This window comes from Gadus chalcogrammus, chromosome 11 (genome assembly GCF_026213295.1).
Source record: "Gadus chalcogrammus isolate NIFS_2021 chromosome 11, NIFS_Gcha_1.0, whole genome shotgun sequence".
Lineage (NCBI taxonomy): Eukaryota > Metazoa > Chordata > Actinopteri > Gadiformes > Gadidae > Gadus > Gadus chalcogrammus.
This window is the reverse complement of record NC_079422.1, coordinates 7,401,985-7,419,003: the sequence shown is the minus strand read 5'-3', so window position 1 is coordinate 7,419,003 and position 17,019 is coordinate 7,401,985. Positions and strand designations below refer to the sequence as shown.

At 42.9% G+C, this 17,019-nt stretch overlaps 4 protein-coding genes across 5 annotated transcripts; 2 read left to right on the top strand and 2 right to left on the bottom strand.

The window, feature by feature from the left end:
- Window positions 1-328: 328 nt before the first annotated feature.
- Window positions 329-8,173, bottom strand: cxcr3.2 (chemokine (C-X-C motif) receptor 3, tandem duplicate 2). Of its 2 annotated transcripts, XM_056601910.1 has the most exons (3): window positions 8,157-8,173; window positions 1,892-2,017; window positions 329-1,522 (listed from the first exon to the last, which is right to left on the bottom strand). In XM_056601910.1, the coding sequence occupies exons 2-3, from the start codon at window positions 1,904-1,906 to the stop codon at window positions 449-451; spliced, it is 1,089 nt and encodes a 362-aa protein (XP_056457885.1). In that variant the 5' UTR covers window positions 1,907-2,017; window positions 8,157-8,173; the 3' UTR covers window positions 329-448. The 2 variants fall into 2 exon arrangements, with proteins under 2 accessions (XP_056457885.1, XP_056457883.1); XM_056601908.1 differs by lacking the exon at window positions 8,157-8,173 and having other exon boundaries at window positions 1,871-2,036.
- Window positions 4,994-7,189, top strand: cnfn (cornifelin). The gene is made up of 4 exons (XM_056601914.1): window positions 4,994-5,101; window positions 5,209-5,334; window positions 5,751-5,887; window positions 6,441-7,189. The coding sequence occupies exons 2-4, from the start codon at window positions 5,211-5,213 to the stop codon at window positions 6,528-6,530; spliced, it is 351 nt and encodes a 116-aa protein (XP_056457889.1). The 5' UTR covers window positions 4,994-5,101; window positions 5,209-5,210; the 3' UTR covers window positions 6,531-7,189.
- On the top strand, window positions 8,025-13,051 carry tlr21 (toll-like receptor 21; the record flags this gene model as incomplete). Its single annotated transcript, XM_056601902.1, has 2 exons — window positions 8,025-8,035; window positions 12,518-13,051. Coding segments are annotated over 2 exons (450 nt in total), but the record flags the coding sequence as incomplete, so codon positions are not given.
- si:dkey-250k15.4 (uncharacterized) lies at window positions 12,838-16,985 on the bottom strand. The gene is made up of 4 exons (XM_056601907.1): window positions 16,603-16,985; window positions 15,210-16,381; window positions 14,822-14,952; window positions 12,838-14,233 (listed from the first exon to the last, which is right to left on the bottom strand). The coding sequence occupies exons 2-4, from the start codon at window positions 16,378-16,380 to the stop codon at window positions 13,580-13,582; spliced, it is 1,956 nt and encodes a 651-aa protein (XP_056457882.1). The 5' UTR covers window position 16,381; window positions 16,603-16,985; the 3' UTR covers window positions 12,838-13,579.
- Window positions 16,986-17,019: the final 34 nt, after the last annotated feature.

Here is a 17,019-nt window from a genome sequence, read left to right as displayed (position 1 = left end):
CAGTTTCACCTTGAATCACTGAGCAAGCTGTTTCACAAGGTGTGTTGCAATGTTAGATGGGAAAAACAACTACTGAGATGAGGAAATTCTACTACCGACCAAGTGAAGTGGGAAGTGTAGAAATTAATTTAAATGAACCGATTGTCAAACACAGGAATATTACAACCAAATATATTTTATTTTGCACAAATGTAGGCAATATTTTGTAAAAAAGAGGCTAGTAAGTTATCACATTTGAATGTGAATACACAGTATGCACACACACACACACACACACACACACACACACACACACACACACACACACACACACACACACACACACACACACACACACACACACACACACACACACACACACACACACACACACACACACACACACACACACACACACACACACACACACACACACACACCCACCAGCTCCTGGCGTACCGGAGAGAGTTCACACCATGACAGAGTGCGAGGTGTTCTCGCTCTCAGCAGAACTGAAGGACCCGGTGGTCCTTCTGGTCTTCCTCACGCCCCACTCCTGCCTGCCCCTCCAGCCTCTGGGGCCCAGCAGCTCCTTCACCATCTTGGCCAGCTCCCGTCTGAACTTCACCCCCACAAAGCCGTAAAGCAAGGGGTTGAGGGCACAGTGAGAGAGCCCCACGCTCTCCGTGACCATGATGCCCAGGTCCACCGCCCAGCCAAACTGGCAGCCGCCCCTGATCGCGCCCAGCTTCTCCAGGCTGTCCGCCAGCTGGAAGAAGTTGTAGGGGGCCCAGCACAGCATGAACACCGCCACCAGGGACACGATGAGCCGCAGGGACTTGCGCTTCTGCCGGCGCGGGGCGTTGCACAGCGAGCGGAAGATGCGCACGTAGCAGTAGAGCATGACGAGCAGCGGCAGGCCGAAGCCCAGCACCATGCTGATCAACTGCAGCCCCACCTGCCACTGTTTGGTGTTGTCGACGTACCAGGTACGACACATGAGCTGGCCCTCCACTTTTGACAGCTGCTTGAAGGTCACGTCCACCCCGCTTAGGCCCAGGCAGATCCCCCAGATGAGCGAGCACACCACATGAGCGTGCCAGGACGTGCGCTTCCAACCGCTACGAACGGCGTGCACGATGGCCAGGTAGCGGTCGAAGCTGATGCAGGCCAGGAACAGGATGCTGCTGTAGCGGTTCAGGGAGAACAGGCCCGCCGAGATCTTGCAGACCACTAGCCCGAAGACCCACTTGTCGGCCCACTGGACGGCGGACAGCGGCAGCGTGAGCGCCAGCAGAAGGTCAGCCACGGCCAGGTGGAGGAGGAAGATGTCGGTGATGGAGAGGGCGCAGCCTCCGCCCCTCACAGAGCTCCGATAGCGGGCGACCACGCACAGCACCAGAACGTTGCCCACTATTGCCAGGAAGAACACCAGGCTGTACACCGCGGGGTAATAGCTTCGTCCGAAGCTGTAAACATCATTCTGCTTGCAAGGGGGAGCTTGTGGTTCGTCCGGATAATGGGTGTTGTAGTAATCGTAGTCCTAAGAGAGGGGGAGGATAGGAAACCGTTCAATTGTCTTTGATGGGTTTGACGCACAGCAACTGATAAGAGTGCAAAGTCTGTGTGCAAAAATGCTTTTTCAAAACATTAATGTGATCTTTACTTGTAAAGGAAACCTGGCTTTGAGTATTTGCCCTTAGCAAGGACTGGTGATGTTTGTTAAAATCGTATTTTATTATTTGGGCTAGCAAGTTTGTCCTTCCTTTGTCCATTCAATATAAGAAAGGTCTTCTGAAGATGTCCAAGTAAAAATGTACATGCACATACATTTTTCTGTGCTAAAAAAAAATAACTGATGTCGGACAGTAAATGAAAAAAACGTACTCACCCAATAATTGTCTGTGATTACCTGTGAGTCGTTCATGCTGACGTAATCAATGTGGTGCAGAACACCTTAAAACACCAAACAAGCAGCAGGATTCAGCACCTTACTCCCAGTGGACTCCCTGCTCTCGGTTCTCTCTCTTTTCCAACCCTTAGCAGATGGGTGGATCAGAAAACAGAAGTTAAATTTCAGGAAATGAAACTGCTTGTTTTCCAAACAGATATGTATTGTTTTTTATAGATAGGCAGCGATGGTGACTGACGGAAAGAAGTAGTGACATAGAAACTGTCTGCAGACAGTGATATGGAATATCTTACACCTAGCATATGTCCACTTAAAAAAACATTTTACGTTGATTGTGTATGCAGGCTCACCAGCCTTTACACATAACCCAAAGGTTCTTCCAGCCATAATCGATGCACAGAGGTGCTAATTGGAAAAATGATGTTAGAGTAGAAGAAGAATATTCCAGTTCTTCATGAAATGTGAAATTACAGAGCATTAAGGGTTTTTAATGACTGCTCTGTTTTTGTGAGAATGACCCGATTAGGGGACTTGAAATACTTACTTGGTACTTAAGATATGTCACAAAATCACAAATACGATGGCTTAATGTTCCCCTATTTTACCACCTTGGGTGATAGGCCAGTACAAGCCATTTCACAATCTACCCTCTAGTGATGTCACACATGGGAGTGCGAGTGCCCACCCAAATGTATGATGGATAGATCAAGCTAGCATTCTATGCAATGGAGTGTACCAACTGCATGGCTGATCTAACCATCATACATCTGGCTGGACACTGCCACGTTCAGGCCTGGACTGGCCCTCAGGCATACCAGGAACTTTCCTGGTAGGCCGACGTGCTTTTGGGCCGACAACACAAGTATCTGTTTGTTGTCTGATAGCCCTTAACACCATGAAAAGCCATGTCTTTTTTTTCTTTCTTTTTGTGGGGTGGGGGGGGGGGGGTCAGCGTGTGTTGACAACCCCAAACTGCCCCAAAGTATGTGCCGCGTGCGCCCCAACTTCTCTCTAATCGCACTCAAAGGATTTCAGGCAGCCCTGGATAAGATCCAACAAAGATAACTGTTGGCCAAAAAAGACACGCCCTTCAGACATATGCTGCCAGAATTGCCAAACTGCCAGATATATGCAGGACCTTCAGCGAAGTGGGCCAAGGGGGCTGGAGAACTTTACAGGACCCCTCTGGTGCCTGTGGTGTAGATCCTCTAAGCAGGGCGCGCTTTGTGAGTACGCAAAACACATGAGCATGCGTGTGAAAGATTCGGGCGGCCGGTCTATTCTAAAATGTGAGGAATCTTTGTCCCAGTCCAGGGTAGAGGGTAGATAGGAAAAGGCTTGTAATGACTAAGCCATTATTATTCTGGTAAGCCTATAAACCTGTTGGTACAATATGGGCACTTTAAATTAAGTAAGTAAGTGAGTAGTGGGTCGGACGCCCCCCCCCCCCCCCCCCGTTTCCATTCCAACACATTTTTTAAACTGTCAACAATGTTGAATAGTCACAGTTTGTTTTCACTTGCAGGATGATAAATGCATGCTTTGCAAGAGCCTTCGATTTGGATATAACAGAAGCAGTCCATAATGGAAATATGCAATTGTATGCTATTATATATTTTGGCTAATAAAACAATCAATTTCCATAAGTCCTTATACAGTATATCAATAAAAAGTTTACAATTCATATAATATGGAATAAAGTTTTTCGCATTTTCAACATCCCTTATCTATAGCCCATTTGCTAATCCTAATAAAATCAGAATTATAATTTCTAACCTCAGAAATAATAATGTGACATATATATATACCATTTATCATGTTATAACAAGGTCCTAGGTGACCTTTGTAAGTCCTTGCCTGGCTCCTCCAGACAAGGACGCAGGTTGGTATTAGAAATCCGGTTTATGGTCAAAGTTGCCGCAAATGACCATGAGCACAAGGGTGCTCCACCTCTCAGGAGATCTCCCCTGAGAGGGTGTGGTGATGGCTGGTCAAACCTGTTGACACTGATACTGATACTTGATGCACAAGAGGTGTGCATTCTCACCCAGCCTCAGAGTGAGGTTTTTTGCAATTCCAATATACGGCTTGAACCAATGAGAAATGAATAGCACAAACCATTACTTATCCGATGACAAGCACCACCCCTTTTCTACCGTCACACAATTTCCCAACTGCACACAGGGGCACGTTTCTGCTTTTCTAGCCCTGCGTTCTAATACCCATACTACCATACTATTGAGTAGGCAAGAAACATATCTAATATGATCCTAATCTAATCAGTGTATACACTGTGCCGACTGTAGGCATACTTTGTGAAACATTATGTACTTTTTAAGGGTATAAAGTACATACTACCAGTAAAAATAAAAAGCAGGCACTGTCTTTTGTTGAGAAGGATTGACCTATTCTTTTTTCTGACTAATTTCACTGATGTGAAACTGCTGGTTAAAATCATTTGTTACGGTGGTGAGAAGTGGCTTTATGATCATTTCATTTCCATAAAAGCCATGCACATTAGCCTTTTAGGATGGTAAAACACAGAAATCTCGATACCCATGTTTCCTATTCTAGTAAAACTGACCAAGCCCCGTTCCCGCAAACCACATTACGGTTTGAATGAGCCGACAAAGACAGGCCTGAGTACACGATACGAATATAAAGTACACATACATGGAGCTGCACACAACACAGCTGTGACTGAAAGTGCCTGTGCATCTCTCATTATTATTATTCAATCCATTCTAAGTGTGTACACACACGCACACACAAATACACACACACACACACACAAACACAAACACACACACCTACACACACACACAGACAGGCACACAGATACACACGCACACCTGCCTGTAAAGCAGGTGTGTGCTACATTATAACCAGCAGGAACACACAATGGACAAGCCACTCAGTCAAGCAATTCCACTGATAACAGACTATGTCATAGATAGGTGTATACCATTTTAGAAGCCCTGAAGTTCTCTACGCCCCAAAGCCAAACATTCTTTGTTTTCTTTTTTTCCTCTCAACAAAGCCAACAACGCCATTTTAGGACACACAGACCTATAATGGGCAGGGAGATTTTTCCCGGTGCAAACTCCCTATAAAACCCCGGGTTCACGTGAAGCTGTGATGTCACACTTTAAGTTCGAAGAGGTACGCATCGTGTCGTTTTCCGCTCCAGGATACATTCCAAGCCAGCAGGTAAGGCAAAAAAGTCAAGCTTTGCTTTCCAGTTTACCAACGTTGACCAACGCGTGGTTGTTTGTGTGTCTGATGGTCTCCGTTGTCGGGTCCTCTGCTGTCCCCAGCTATGGCCTTCCAGTCCAATGTGATCAGCTCCCAGCCCCAGGTCTCCGTCACCAGCTACTCTGTGACTTCAGGCTCCACCGACTGGAGCTCCAATTCCTGTGACTGCTTTGAAGACTGTGGAATATGTATGTTTAAAAAACTACAACCTGTGTGTGTCCGTATGCGTGTGGGAACCCAAAGTCCTGTGGAAGGAGATCCTCGCTGATCACAGCTAATGATACGTGTGAGTGTGTGTGCATGTTGAAGCTAAAATCTCGGACTTCTGGGAAGAAATCACAGACATTAATAATAACCCATATAGAATGTGTTATTTTGAGTGTATGCCATGTTTGTCTGTGAATTTAAGCATTTGAAACATATCCCACTGAAGTCCTGGCTGTGTGTGTGTGTGTCTGTGTGTGTGTGTGTGTGTGTGTGTGTGTGTGTGTGTGTGTGTGTGTGTGTGTGTGTGTGTGTGTGTGTGTGTGTGTGTGTGTGTGTGTGTGTGTGTGTGTGTGTGTGTGTGTGTGTGTGTGTGTGAGGCCCCTCTCTCCCCCACCAGGTCTTTGTGCCACCTTCATACCTTGTATCCTGGCCATTCAAGTGGCGCAGGACAACGGGGACAGCTGCTGCGTGCCCTTCCTCCCCGGGGCCATGATCGCCCTGAGGACCAGCATGCGTGGCCGCTACCGCATTAGCGTAAGCACCCGGGCCCAACACACACACACACACACACACACACACACACACACACACACACACACACACACACACACACACACACACACACACACACACACACACACACACACACACACACACACGCGCACACGACAAGCTCTGGTGATCCCAAGAGCATAGTGGAAACACCTTGGTGGTTTGGCTTTAGTTTGTGTATGTGGTCATCCATGGTGATATACATTTTTTTTATATCTATATGTAATTGTTATTATGGTCCTGTACTTTTGCCTGTGACACTCTCATTTCCCATCTGGGATGAGATGCTTTTTGATACCTCCAGTGAATTCAGATACATGTCACTAAGGGCCAGGGTTAGGCCCCTGGCTAAAGGAGGTCTACAGGTAGGCTGCAGACATTGGCGATTAACCTTGGTACCTTTTGGCTGGGAGCAGCCCACACCAAAACACTTTATTAGCGCTTTTCCTCCGGATTACCCTTTTTTGGGAGCCCCTTTGCTCTCTCAATAGTGTCTGAGAGTGACGGACGTTCTTTGCCCTCTGTCTCTCCGCAGGGCTCAGTGTGTGATGACTGGGTGGTGATGGCCTGCCTGCCCCTCTGTGGACTGTGCCAGATGGCACGGGAGCAGAAGATGAGAGGATGATTCAACTCAAGGGATTAAAAGTCACTGTGCTATTCTTGTTAGTAACAGAGCAGAAAGAGTTCATAAGGCATGTTCTCTTGGTCCCGACAGCCTTTCTGTTTTCTCTAAAGACTCAGTCTTTAATTAAACAAATCGATTCATGTAATGTTATTAATTAATGAGTTTTTTTTGTGATTCATTCTTTTTGAGTAAATAAATAAAACATCTATAGAGAATGATAATTATGTTATAATATCTTTAATGTCATTTGATATAAAAAAAAAAATGTTTATTTATTTTGGACCTTTGGATAATTTCTTCAGATGAAAAGCTTTGTTTGCAGAACAGAAAAATGGAAACTACACATCGTATTCTGTGAATAAAGGAGCTGTGTGATAAGCGTGTCATATTGTGCCATTACTGCTGGTCTAATACGGCATGCAGGAAGACTCGTCACTCCTCTCCTAATGCTCTGCACCCCAGTGAGAGTCCAGCAATGCAAGGTGCACACCATATTGGAGAACTTGCGCAGGTAAGAGGACCATGCTAACCTTGTTACTGTGCTCATGTATTTTATTGATTCAACATTACTTGTGATATAAGGCCCTTGTATTGTAGAGATTATCCTTTTACGTGCCTTTTATTTGAACGTATTGAAAATTGTTATGCAGATGAATGTTTAGGGCATTGTGGGAACATAAATTCAGTTAACACTATGTGTTTTAATGCTTCTAGTGCATTAAGCACATTCTCACATTCTTCATTCAAAAATAAATGATTGGTAAATAATAGAACCTTGATTACGAAAATCGTCCAGCTTCGCACATGACATGATTGATCAGAGAATCCTGATGGTTTGTTACATTCCACATTATTAAATTCCTATTTCACATGTTCATGCCTTGCAATACAGCCTTGTCTCATGATGAGCAAGATAGCATGTGAAAAAAGTCCCTGTGCTTCTATCTCCGATATGCCTTCATACACAGTCCTACCCAGGGGTTTCTGACTGACTTGAGGAGTGGCAGGGCGCTATCTCAGACAGTTGGAGTGAGGTTAACCCAGCAAGGAAGTGAATGACTAATGAGGCCAGGGGGAAAACACTTTGTGGAACACTCACATGTCTATTGAAGACATCCACATGCAAGAGTTATAGTTATCATATATCTTACTACTATAATAGCAGGACTGTCGCACCAGTTACTCAAGTTACTCATGTGCAAATATGCCAAGCATGGTGCAGCTCACACATACACAGACACACACACAGCACGTGTGAACGCATACATACGCCGCAAGCATGCACATACACACCGCATACACACAACGCACACACACTTACATGCGCACAAACACACATGGAAACGCACGCAAACACACACACACACAAACACACACGCACGCGCACACACTGCACGTCAAGACAAAGGCAGCGACACATACACGGAAGCGCACACACTGTACGTCAAGACAAAGGCTGCGACACACTCGCCCAGGTATGAACACACACGCACACACCCGCTCAGGTAAGACTTTATGTTTTTTTTAAACATAACGGCTCTGCCGTCGACAAACTTTCCCAGGTAACACGTTCTGAATATAGACTGTAGAAATTGCGATAAAAGAAGGGAAGAGACAATTTCTCACCTCGACAAGCAACGGCGGGTCGTTCATTTTGTCATACAAAAACCGTTCAATTCAAACATCACACCGACCGGCATATCAACACATAAGTCACGTGATCTTAAAGAAACAGTGTCCCTATAACAAAGAAAACATGTCAATAACACAGTATGGTGAATTATGTCTATAGAGTCCACCACAAGACTACACTTTGTTGCTGAAACTTAATATTACCCTCCTCCTTGAGTCTCCCCAAATGTCTTGCGATATTGATATCCCCCCTCCCCCCTGCGGACTGTTTTTGTTGTTCTATTTTTCTTATGTTTAGTGTGTATGCTATGTGTGACTGTAGGCTACTGCTGCCTGTCTTGGCCAGGACATTGGATTAGATGTTTAATCACAATGATGATTATTATTTTCAACTAATCAATCGTATTTGCCTTGAAATTTAAAATGTCAATTCACTTTTCATCCCTGAATAACAGTAAAAGCTATTTCATAATTGATTTGCATGCATAGTATACTACACTTTCCATTGAACAATTACCCCTGTTACCATAAATTGACTAATTTTATATTGTAATAAAATGCTCACACACTAGCTGCTTTCAGACACAGGTGTAAGTCCTGATGTTTTCCTGATGAGCCGTATGTGAGGTAGTATTTTCTCCGTAGGAAATGTACCTTATATGTGAATGAGGAGTAGAAAGTTTGTATTTCTCACACCACTTCAGTGGGCGTGTTGATGACGCTTCTGCATGTCATTGAGTGGCCCCCTAAATGATAATCAGCCTGTTGCCTTTTGTTCGCCGAATGGTTTAAAAATATTTAATGGTTGGCACTGCTTTTAAGAGTCATTTGTGGTGAACGTATGTTATACGTTGTAACATTATAGGCAAAATGTTATGATATTATGCGCTCAGAAATTTGTTACATTATCAACTGGGGTTTCCACATTATTACTATGGGTTTAAAAATACAACTAGAGGTTGAGAAAAACTCTAATTACTCTGATGCACAATTGCATTGCTTAAAATCAATGTTGATATGTTTGAGCATAGTATAAAACAGTTGTTGGAGCAAAAATATCCTGAAATGAACTACTTGTATTTTGACTTTTAATGGCCAATACCATGTTGTAGTTTGACTTAAAGAAACTGCCTGTGGGCTGATTTGTATTATATTGGAACTGGGCCGGTTCTCGTAGTAAGTAACATGAAGGCATGATCTCTCTTCTTTCAGGACTTTTGTTGGTAACACTTTATAATAAGTTGCCATAATAAATATCAAACTAGTCATTACCTAACCCCTTGTTAATATTTGTTACTTGTTACTAAAATATCTATTTGGCACAAGTTAATAGTTTTTCATCATTAATTAAATATTAGTTGTTTGCATAACCCTAACCCAACCCTAACACATGACCCTAACCCTAACTCCAACCCTAACACACGGCCCTAACCCTTACACTCGACCCTAACCCTAACCAGCAACACTCTGTGGTCAGTGATTTTTTTTTATTAACTTGTGCCAAATAGATATTTTATTAACAATTAACAAATATTAACAAAGGATTAGGTAATGACTAGTTTGCTATTTATTATGGCACCTTATTATAAAGTGTTACCCTTTTGTTTTCTGTTTATAACAAACTTTTATTCATGACTATAGCTAACATTATGCTTTTGGTTGTTATTGTTGTCTCAACCCATGGGTTTGCAGTGCACTACGAGCTGTAACGTGTGCACTGGAGCAGGCTGCAGTTAATTTACCGGCCAAAGGGGGCAGAAATTGATTTTTTTTATTCTTACACGTAGACCCATTGTGCAAAGCATTACAATATGAATACCGAATCATCATTCTACACATATAAATATATATATATTTTTTTCTTTATTAGGTTCCTGGACCAAAATTGATCTCATCCAATGCAACAATGAGAAGTGTATGCCGTTGAACCAAAAGCTATCCAGATTGAAAATCATACCCAGGAAATAGCCTAGCAGCTTCTCCTGAAATCATTATTGATCAAAATGGCTATTTCAACAAGCAAACTGTTGATATTAACATTGGGACATTTAGTAAACTTCTCTTATCAGTACAGCTTTCAAAATTGCAATGGAGCTAAAAACTCAAATAATCAAACATTTGTTTGCTACAATCGCCACAACATGAACATATCTAGAATTGTGGGTGACCTGCCAGCGTCTGCCTTCAACATCACCATCCCCTTTAATCAAGTCTCCTAAATTCCCACAGGGAGCTTTCAACATTTTTTTAAAACTGGAAAATCTTAACTTGGGCCACAACCAATTAAAGTTGATTGACGGGCTGGTTTTCCGGAACCTGCATCACCTTAAGTCCCTCAATTTGTCTCATATCAAAACTCAACAGCTCAGTTTTCCATGACCTTGACAACCTCACTTCTCTGTCACTGGAAAGTAACTCGTTGACTGATCTCCCAGAGAGTCTCTTCCTCAGCACCCCTCGCCTGAATACCTTGAACCTAAGAGAAAACCATCTGAACAATTTCTCTGTCATTGCGCAATCCATTTCAGCCCTAAACAATCTGACAAACCTAGATCTTTGCGTTAACAAATTGATATCACTCAGTAATTTAAACATTGTATTGCCTGAAAGCCTCACTTCATTGTATGTATGTGGAAATAAGTTGTCAGTCTTAGCTTGTACTGGTTCATTTCTCATACACATCAAGCGCATAGATTTATCACACAACTTTGAACTCTCGACTAATGCTTTCAAAGGAGTAAACCTAACACAGATACGCTATTTACGGATGTAGAGTTTTTGAATAAGAACAATGTTAATGCTAAGTATGTGGACTTCTCTGGCTTGGGCTTAACCAACACAAGTCTGATCGACAACCTATGCAAGTTCTTAAGTGAAAGGGTAGTAAACATACAAAGGTAGAGAACGGTACAATGCCTCGACTTTCTTAAAGGACAGAAATACATAAAAACGTTAAACGTAGAGCACAACCGCTCTTGTCCTGCAACAATACAAATAATCTTCCCATAACAAAGCTTAATTTTCGTAACAATCACATGCTTAAGGTCGAAAAGTACGCCTTCGCTCACACACCGAATGTCACCACTCTAAACCTTAACATAAACATCATTGCTGTTTTAGAGCATGATGCTCTCAGAGGGCTTACCCAACTTCAGACCCTCCGTCTGGACAACAACATCTTAACTGATTTGTATAAGGGGACTTTTCAGGATCTATCTAGCCTGAGAATCCTAAATTTACGCAACAACCGTATCGCAGTGATTTTTAAGAGAACTTTCCTCAACTCGTTGAGCTGACTACGTTGGACCTACGTTGGAAAAAATTACTAATTTTGAAGAAGGGGGCCTTGATGGATTGAAAAGTTTAACACATTTCTACTTGAATGGAAACAACCTTAAGAAAATAGAGATTGGCCAGATCACTGTATTCCAAAAAACTTTGCAGGTGTTGGATCTACAGAAAAACAAGATTAGTTTCCAACCTGAAACCACCAATTCTCCTTTTGTGAATCTCAGCACCCTGACTTCTCTAAATTTAGATGGACAGCGGCCCTACGGAATTAGCTTGCTGCCTTGTGGCCTTTTCCATGGTCTAAACACTCTCTGAGACTTCTGTACCTTTCCAACAACCGCATAGCTCACCTCGCTTCTGATGTCTTGGCGATTTGACAGCCCTATATTTCCTCACACTAGATAACTCGGGCAATGGCGTGGTAAAACTTAGGCCAGGGCTCTTTAAAATTTTGAGGAATTTGACAACGAGACAAGAGTGTGGTAAACATGGGGATTCCAAATCTGTCAAAGGATGTTTTTGGAAATCTTACCCAGCTACAAATCCTACAAATCAATAAGAATGTGATGCAGAGCATTGATGTTGATGTTTTAGACACCCTCCCTAGGCTCCTATACCTTGACATAACATATATTCCCCTCAGCTGTTCATGCCAAAACAAGCGACTGCAAAATTGGACACTGAATCAGGACAACGTTCAAATGATATACTTGCAGAGTCAGCCATGCCAGGATAGACAAAATGACCTGTTCATACATTTTGATACAAAAGTTTGTTACATTGACATTGAAAAGTACCTATTTCTCACGACTGCTGCTGTGTTGTTTGTGTTTAGTGTAGTCCCTATACTTTATGTGAAGGTATATTGGAAAATAAAGTATGGCTATTATGTGTTCCGTGCTTGGTTCAGCGAACAGAGGCGCAAACTGAGGGAAGATGAGGAAAACTGTGAATACGAAGCATTCATCTCCAATAACTTTTATGACAAACACTGGGTCCTTGAGCAGTTCCTCCCAAACTTGGGAGGGAAAAGGCTCTTCGTTCAAACTCTGCCTTCATCACAGGGACTTTGAACCGGGACACAACATCGTGGACGCTGTGTATGGCAGCCGCAAGACTGTTTGCGTCGTGAGCCGGAACTTCCTGCAGAGCGAATGGTGTTCAATGGAGATCCAGCTGGCCAGCTACCGACTCTTAGACGAGCACCGAGACATTCTGCTGCTGGTGTTCCTGGAGCATATCCCCGAGAGCAAGCTGTCCTCATACCACCGCATGAGGAAGGTCACGTTGACCAAAACATTTTTGCAATGGCCCCGCTCAGATTGTACCGACCCGGCCCAGGCCCAACTACTTTTCTGGACCCAGCTCAGGAGAGCGCTGAGGACAGGAAGTAGAATGGAGGATGAGGAGGAAGCAGGTGAAAACCAAAGCTCTGAGACGGAAGAAGGCGATCGAACAGCCTCTTCTGTCAATTATACCGCTGAAATCTATAACTTGCCATAATTTTTAATTATCTGCAATTGATCAATTATATTTCAGATTACATTGTTACATTTTTATTTGCATTTATTTCCAATAGGGTTTGTAAACAAATTTGAGTCACGTTATCGTTTTTCTTTTGCTTAAATAATGTTAGAAATGAAAGAGATAAGTGAAAAAGGTAATAACAGAAAAACAGGCTTGGCAAGAAATTAACAGAAATATACTCCACTGTCTTACCTATTACTTGTTTGATTGAATCTTTCGAAAGCAATGTTGTTAAACGGTTAATCATCTGTACAGGCCATTATAGGAATGTGAACAACAATCCTGTGTGTTCTTCAAGGCGTTAACATTTACTATTCTAAAATTAGTTATCCACATTGTATCCAGATGTGTTTTATAATGAATAATAATGAAAATTATACATAATCCTGTTTTTCTTTTTCCTTTGGGAATGTTACAGAAGAGGTTCAACAGTAGTTTTTAAATAAACATTCAACCGCCACATTTAATACTTTTCATGTACACAAAGTAACAGCACATATGTGGCAGTGATCACATTCCAATGCTTATTGCTCAAATATAACTCACATACTCCTTTAAGTGTGCAAAACAATCTTCAACAGTCTTCAATTCTAATATTATCAATACAACCTCATTGGGGGGAAGCACCATCGCTCAGGGCTGTTGAAAGAAGCCGGGGGGGGGGACGGTCCTCTGTCCAGCAGTGCAGATGGGAGGTAATGCACCATGTCAGCATGGTAGGGCTTGGGAAAAGGGTTGGTCGGACGATGATTTAAATGGTAGAAAGGGTGCCCATAATCCTCCTTCCGGGAATACTGTGCAGACGTTGAAGTGGCAAGAGAGCTCAGGCCAATTTCGGCTGCGGCTCTCTCCCCAGGGTGGAGCCAGGGGTCGGCAGAATGTCCACACGGCTGCCCTGGCAGGTAACGAAGGAAGGGGTGCCTGCCAGGATCTCTGTTGGCCTCTGGAGGTCCACTGCTTTCATGACGCACCGCTGTAGCCCGGTTCATCGAGTAGCCTTCATCACGGCCCATAACAGAGGAGTCTCTCATTCTTGCCCTATTCAATATCTTGTCCCAGGCCTGAGGCATGGATGGGTCCACCCTCGCCCATTGTGACACGGGAGAAAAAGACAAGTAGTGGCGGGTTGGTGATGATGCAGAAGGTCCCAAACCCAAGCCAGACCAAGAGCAGGTACCAGGTTTCAGAAACTCATCCAAATCATTTCTGACTTCCACTCTATCCACGCTAGGACTGCTCATCCATTCCACATCCTTCACATGCAACACAAGAAAAAAAAAAAAATCAAATCAGCAAATATATCGTTGATTTTTCTTAGGCATGGGAATCCATGTGGGAAAATCAGAAAAAAATGGTTAAAGGTCGAGCAATTCTGTATATTTTTGCTAATTGCTTGATAAAGCAACAAATTCAATCATTTAAAATTATTATTATTTCTCATGATAACAGGTGCTTTAAACAAGCAAAACAAACAAAAAACAAGTCCCAGGGCCCTCATGTTGCTGCAACCAGCTCACCTCAAACCAACCCCTAGGGTGTACTAGGCCAATCCTCACAATCCTTCGGTAAAGTCACTTACAGCATATAATAGGTTCAAGAGTACAGGAGCTGCAGGTAGGAATTATCTTTCACTGTTTTTAACGTGGGACATTCATGAAAAACCATGGCACTGAAGATAATGCAAGCATCTGACCTGCAGTTTTACAAAACATCGCACTAATTTCAATCGGGATGGCAGCAATAATAGACACAAAAAATGACACCTGCGGTATTATTTAACTGGAATCACAACAGTAGACTAACACTGTGGTGATTGGATCCAGTAAGGAACCGAGCCTTACCTGGTGTGTCTGTGGTGGTGATTTCCAGTTGGAATGGTTCTGCTTACTGCTGCTTTTGCCAAAGGCCTTTTTATGGGTCTCAAAACATGACTGATCAAATGTCTTTCCTTGGATGGCAGTAAAGGATTCATCTGAAAGAAAAAGGTTGTCTGTTGTAGAGTTAAAAGTTACTACATAAATATGCAGAATGGCCCAAATGTATGGCTATTTAGTAAAAATAATATATAATTAAGATATTGCACTACATTGCCACATCTCATGAATTGACTGGGTAAACAGGACAATCAACACCATAGGTACTCATTCATAACATAACATATCATTTTGTTATTGGAATGAGTCTACACAATATTTGCATGTTTGGCATTAGGTGCATGACAAATCCTACCTGATTTTGTGGTGGGTGGTATCGCCTCCGGACCCTGGACAGTATGGTTACCAAAACTGAGCCTTCGCTGCACCCCAAGCAGATGCTCTTGGAACAGGGGGCCATGCCTCTCCTGAATGGCGAGCAACAGCACTTCTCTGCTTTCTGCTAGCACGTCTCTTCTTCTTGGCAGTTGTAGCTTTAGTGAATGACACAAACGGCCAGCTACCACACTGATGGCGTTGTGCCAGAGCTGGTGTGGGGAGTCGGGACTACGTTTCCACGCTAGCGTTTGGTTCTTTGCAGTGGGGGCCTTCACTTGTGTGTTTACCTTCTCAAGTTCAGGCCTCACATTTCCTTTGACCCGTGTAGGGGAAGTCTCCCTCTCCATAATGGACATGACAGCTTTGTTCGTCTTACTTTTATGTTTTAATGAATAACTTTGGCTGCTTGTGGGTGGTTGGTTTTCTTTTTCAGCTGAAATACCAGGTATTTGTGATCTCTGTCCTGGTGTGATATCTGACCCATATGTATTGGAATGACAGTCCACACTGGTTTTCTCCTGATGAAGAGCCACAACTGAATCCCTTGCAATTAACACACCTTCACTCGAGTTGGCCAATTGAGCTTCACTGCTAGAGCAAGGAGATGATGGGGGGGAATTTGGCACCGGACAAATAGCATCCAGGTTATTTTCTTGTAGCCCTGGCTGCCTTTGCCTTCCCTGCTTCCTTTGCTCACTCAACAAGCGCTCGATGTCAATAGACTTCACCTCATGGTTGAACAGGCCCTGATGGCCTATAAGTCGGTTGGTCGTGATAACACTGGGCTCTTGTGCAGAAGGAAAGAGGCGTACAAATCTTGCCTCTTTTCTCTGAGGACAATGAGCGATAGTCTTGCCGCAGCTATTGGATTGTTGCTTATCTTTGCTGGATATGTGATTTCGGTGGTGCTGGTGATGATGGTGTGATTTTCTATTTGACGCTTCTGCCCCGCTGCCCCTGACTTGGTTTCTTTCTTTGCGAGTCCTTAGTCGTTTCATCTTGTACTTATGACTCTCATCCCAATCGATAACATCAGGGACTGAACGTGAGCAGTTACAGGAGTTCACTGCGATACAGTTTTTGTCTGCAATTTTTTTACTGGAAGCAGACGTGACACTTTGTCTGCCTCTTTTAGATGGATGACTCATTCTGGATCAAACATAATTCATATTAGCTAATTAGCATCGTGCCGTCATCTGAATAAATGAAGTAGCTCTAATCTAGCTCTAATTTCAATATGGTATTTGTGCATATCTAGCTTTGGCTACTGTTATGTAGGCTAGCTACATAATTTGTATTATCGTTTGTATTTTTAACCTTAAGTACGTCCAAGCCACGCTACAATTTAAAATAAAAAAGTAAATTCTTACCTCAATTCAGCACACGTGATGAAAGAACAAATGCTATTTAATCTCTAGTGTTGTTCGAAGCAGAAACGTGTGCTACAAAATGTTCATCAGTGGAAACGTATTGGTATCATTCAACCTTTAACATTACAAAGCTATTTACTGAAATACAAAACAGTTGTTTCTGGCTATAGATATTTAATAATTTAGTTGCTGGGCAACACGCAGTCCTATGTGTCTTTTTGCGCAGTATGCACCCTCGCGAACACGACTGATAGGGTGAGTCCACTTTGCTTGTTGAGGAGGGATTTTAGGTTTTGAATTTACAAAATATCTTCTGTATTTATAATTAATTTACCGTTTTTTTGTACTCTAAGTAATTTTACCTGGTTTTGCGTTTAATAAAATATAAATTAATTTCATTATAAGAATTAAAACCTA

Excerpts from the sequence above, each read along its gene's own strand:
- cxcr3.2 (XM_056601908.1), bottom strand. The coding sequence starts at position 1,906 with ATGAACGACTCACAGGTAATCACAGACAATTATTGG. Across the intron at positions 1,523-1,870 it reads TAATCACAGACAATTATTGG|GACTACGATTACTACAACAC; the intron begins GTGAGTACGTTT and ends CCCCTCTCTTAG.
- cnfn (XM_056601914.1), top strand. The coding sequence starts at position 5,211 with ATGGCCTTCCAGTCCAATGTGATCAGCTCCCAGCCCCAGGTCTCCGTC. Across the intron at positions 5,335-5,750 it reads CTTTGAAGACTGTGGAATAT|GTCTTTGTGCCACCTTCATA; the intron begins GTATGTTTAAAA and ends CTCCCCCACCAG. Across the intron at positions 5,888-6,440 it reads GTGGCCGCTACCGCATTAGC|GGCTCAGTGTGTGATGACTG; the intron begins GTAAGCACCCGG and ends GTCTCTCCGCAG.
- si:dkey-250k15.4 (XM_056601907.1), bottom strand. The coding sequence starts at position 16,380 with ATGAGTCATCCATCTAAAAGAGGCAGACAAAGTGTCACGTCTGCTTCC. Across the intron at positions 14,953-15,209 it reads ACCACCCACCACAAAATCAG|ATGAATCCTTTACTGCCATC; the intron begins GTAGGATTTGTC and ends TTTTTCTTTCAG. Across the intron at positions 14,234-14,821 it reads CACCACCACAGACACACCAG|GATGTGGAATGGATGAGCAG; the intron begins GTAAGGCTCGGT and ends TTGCATGTGAAG.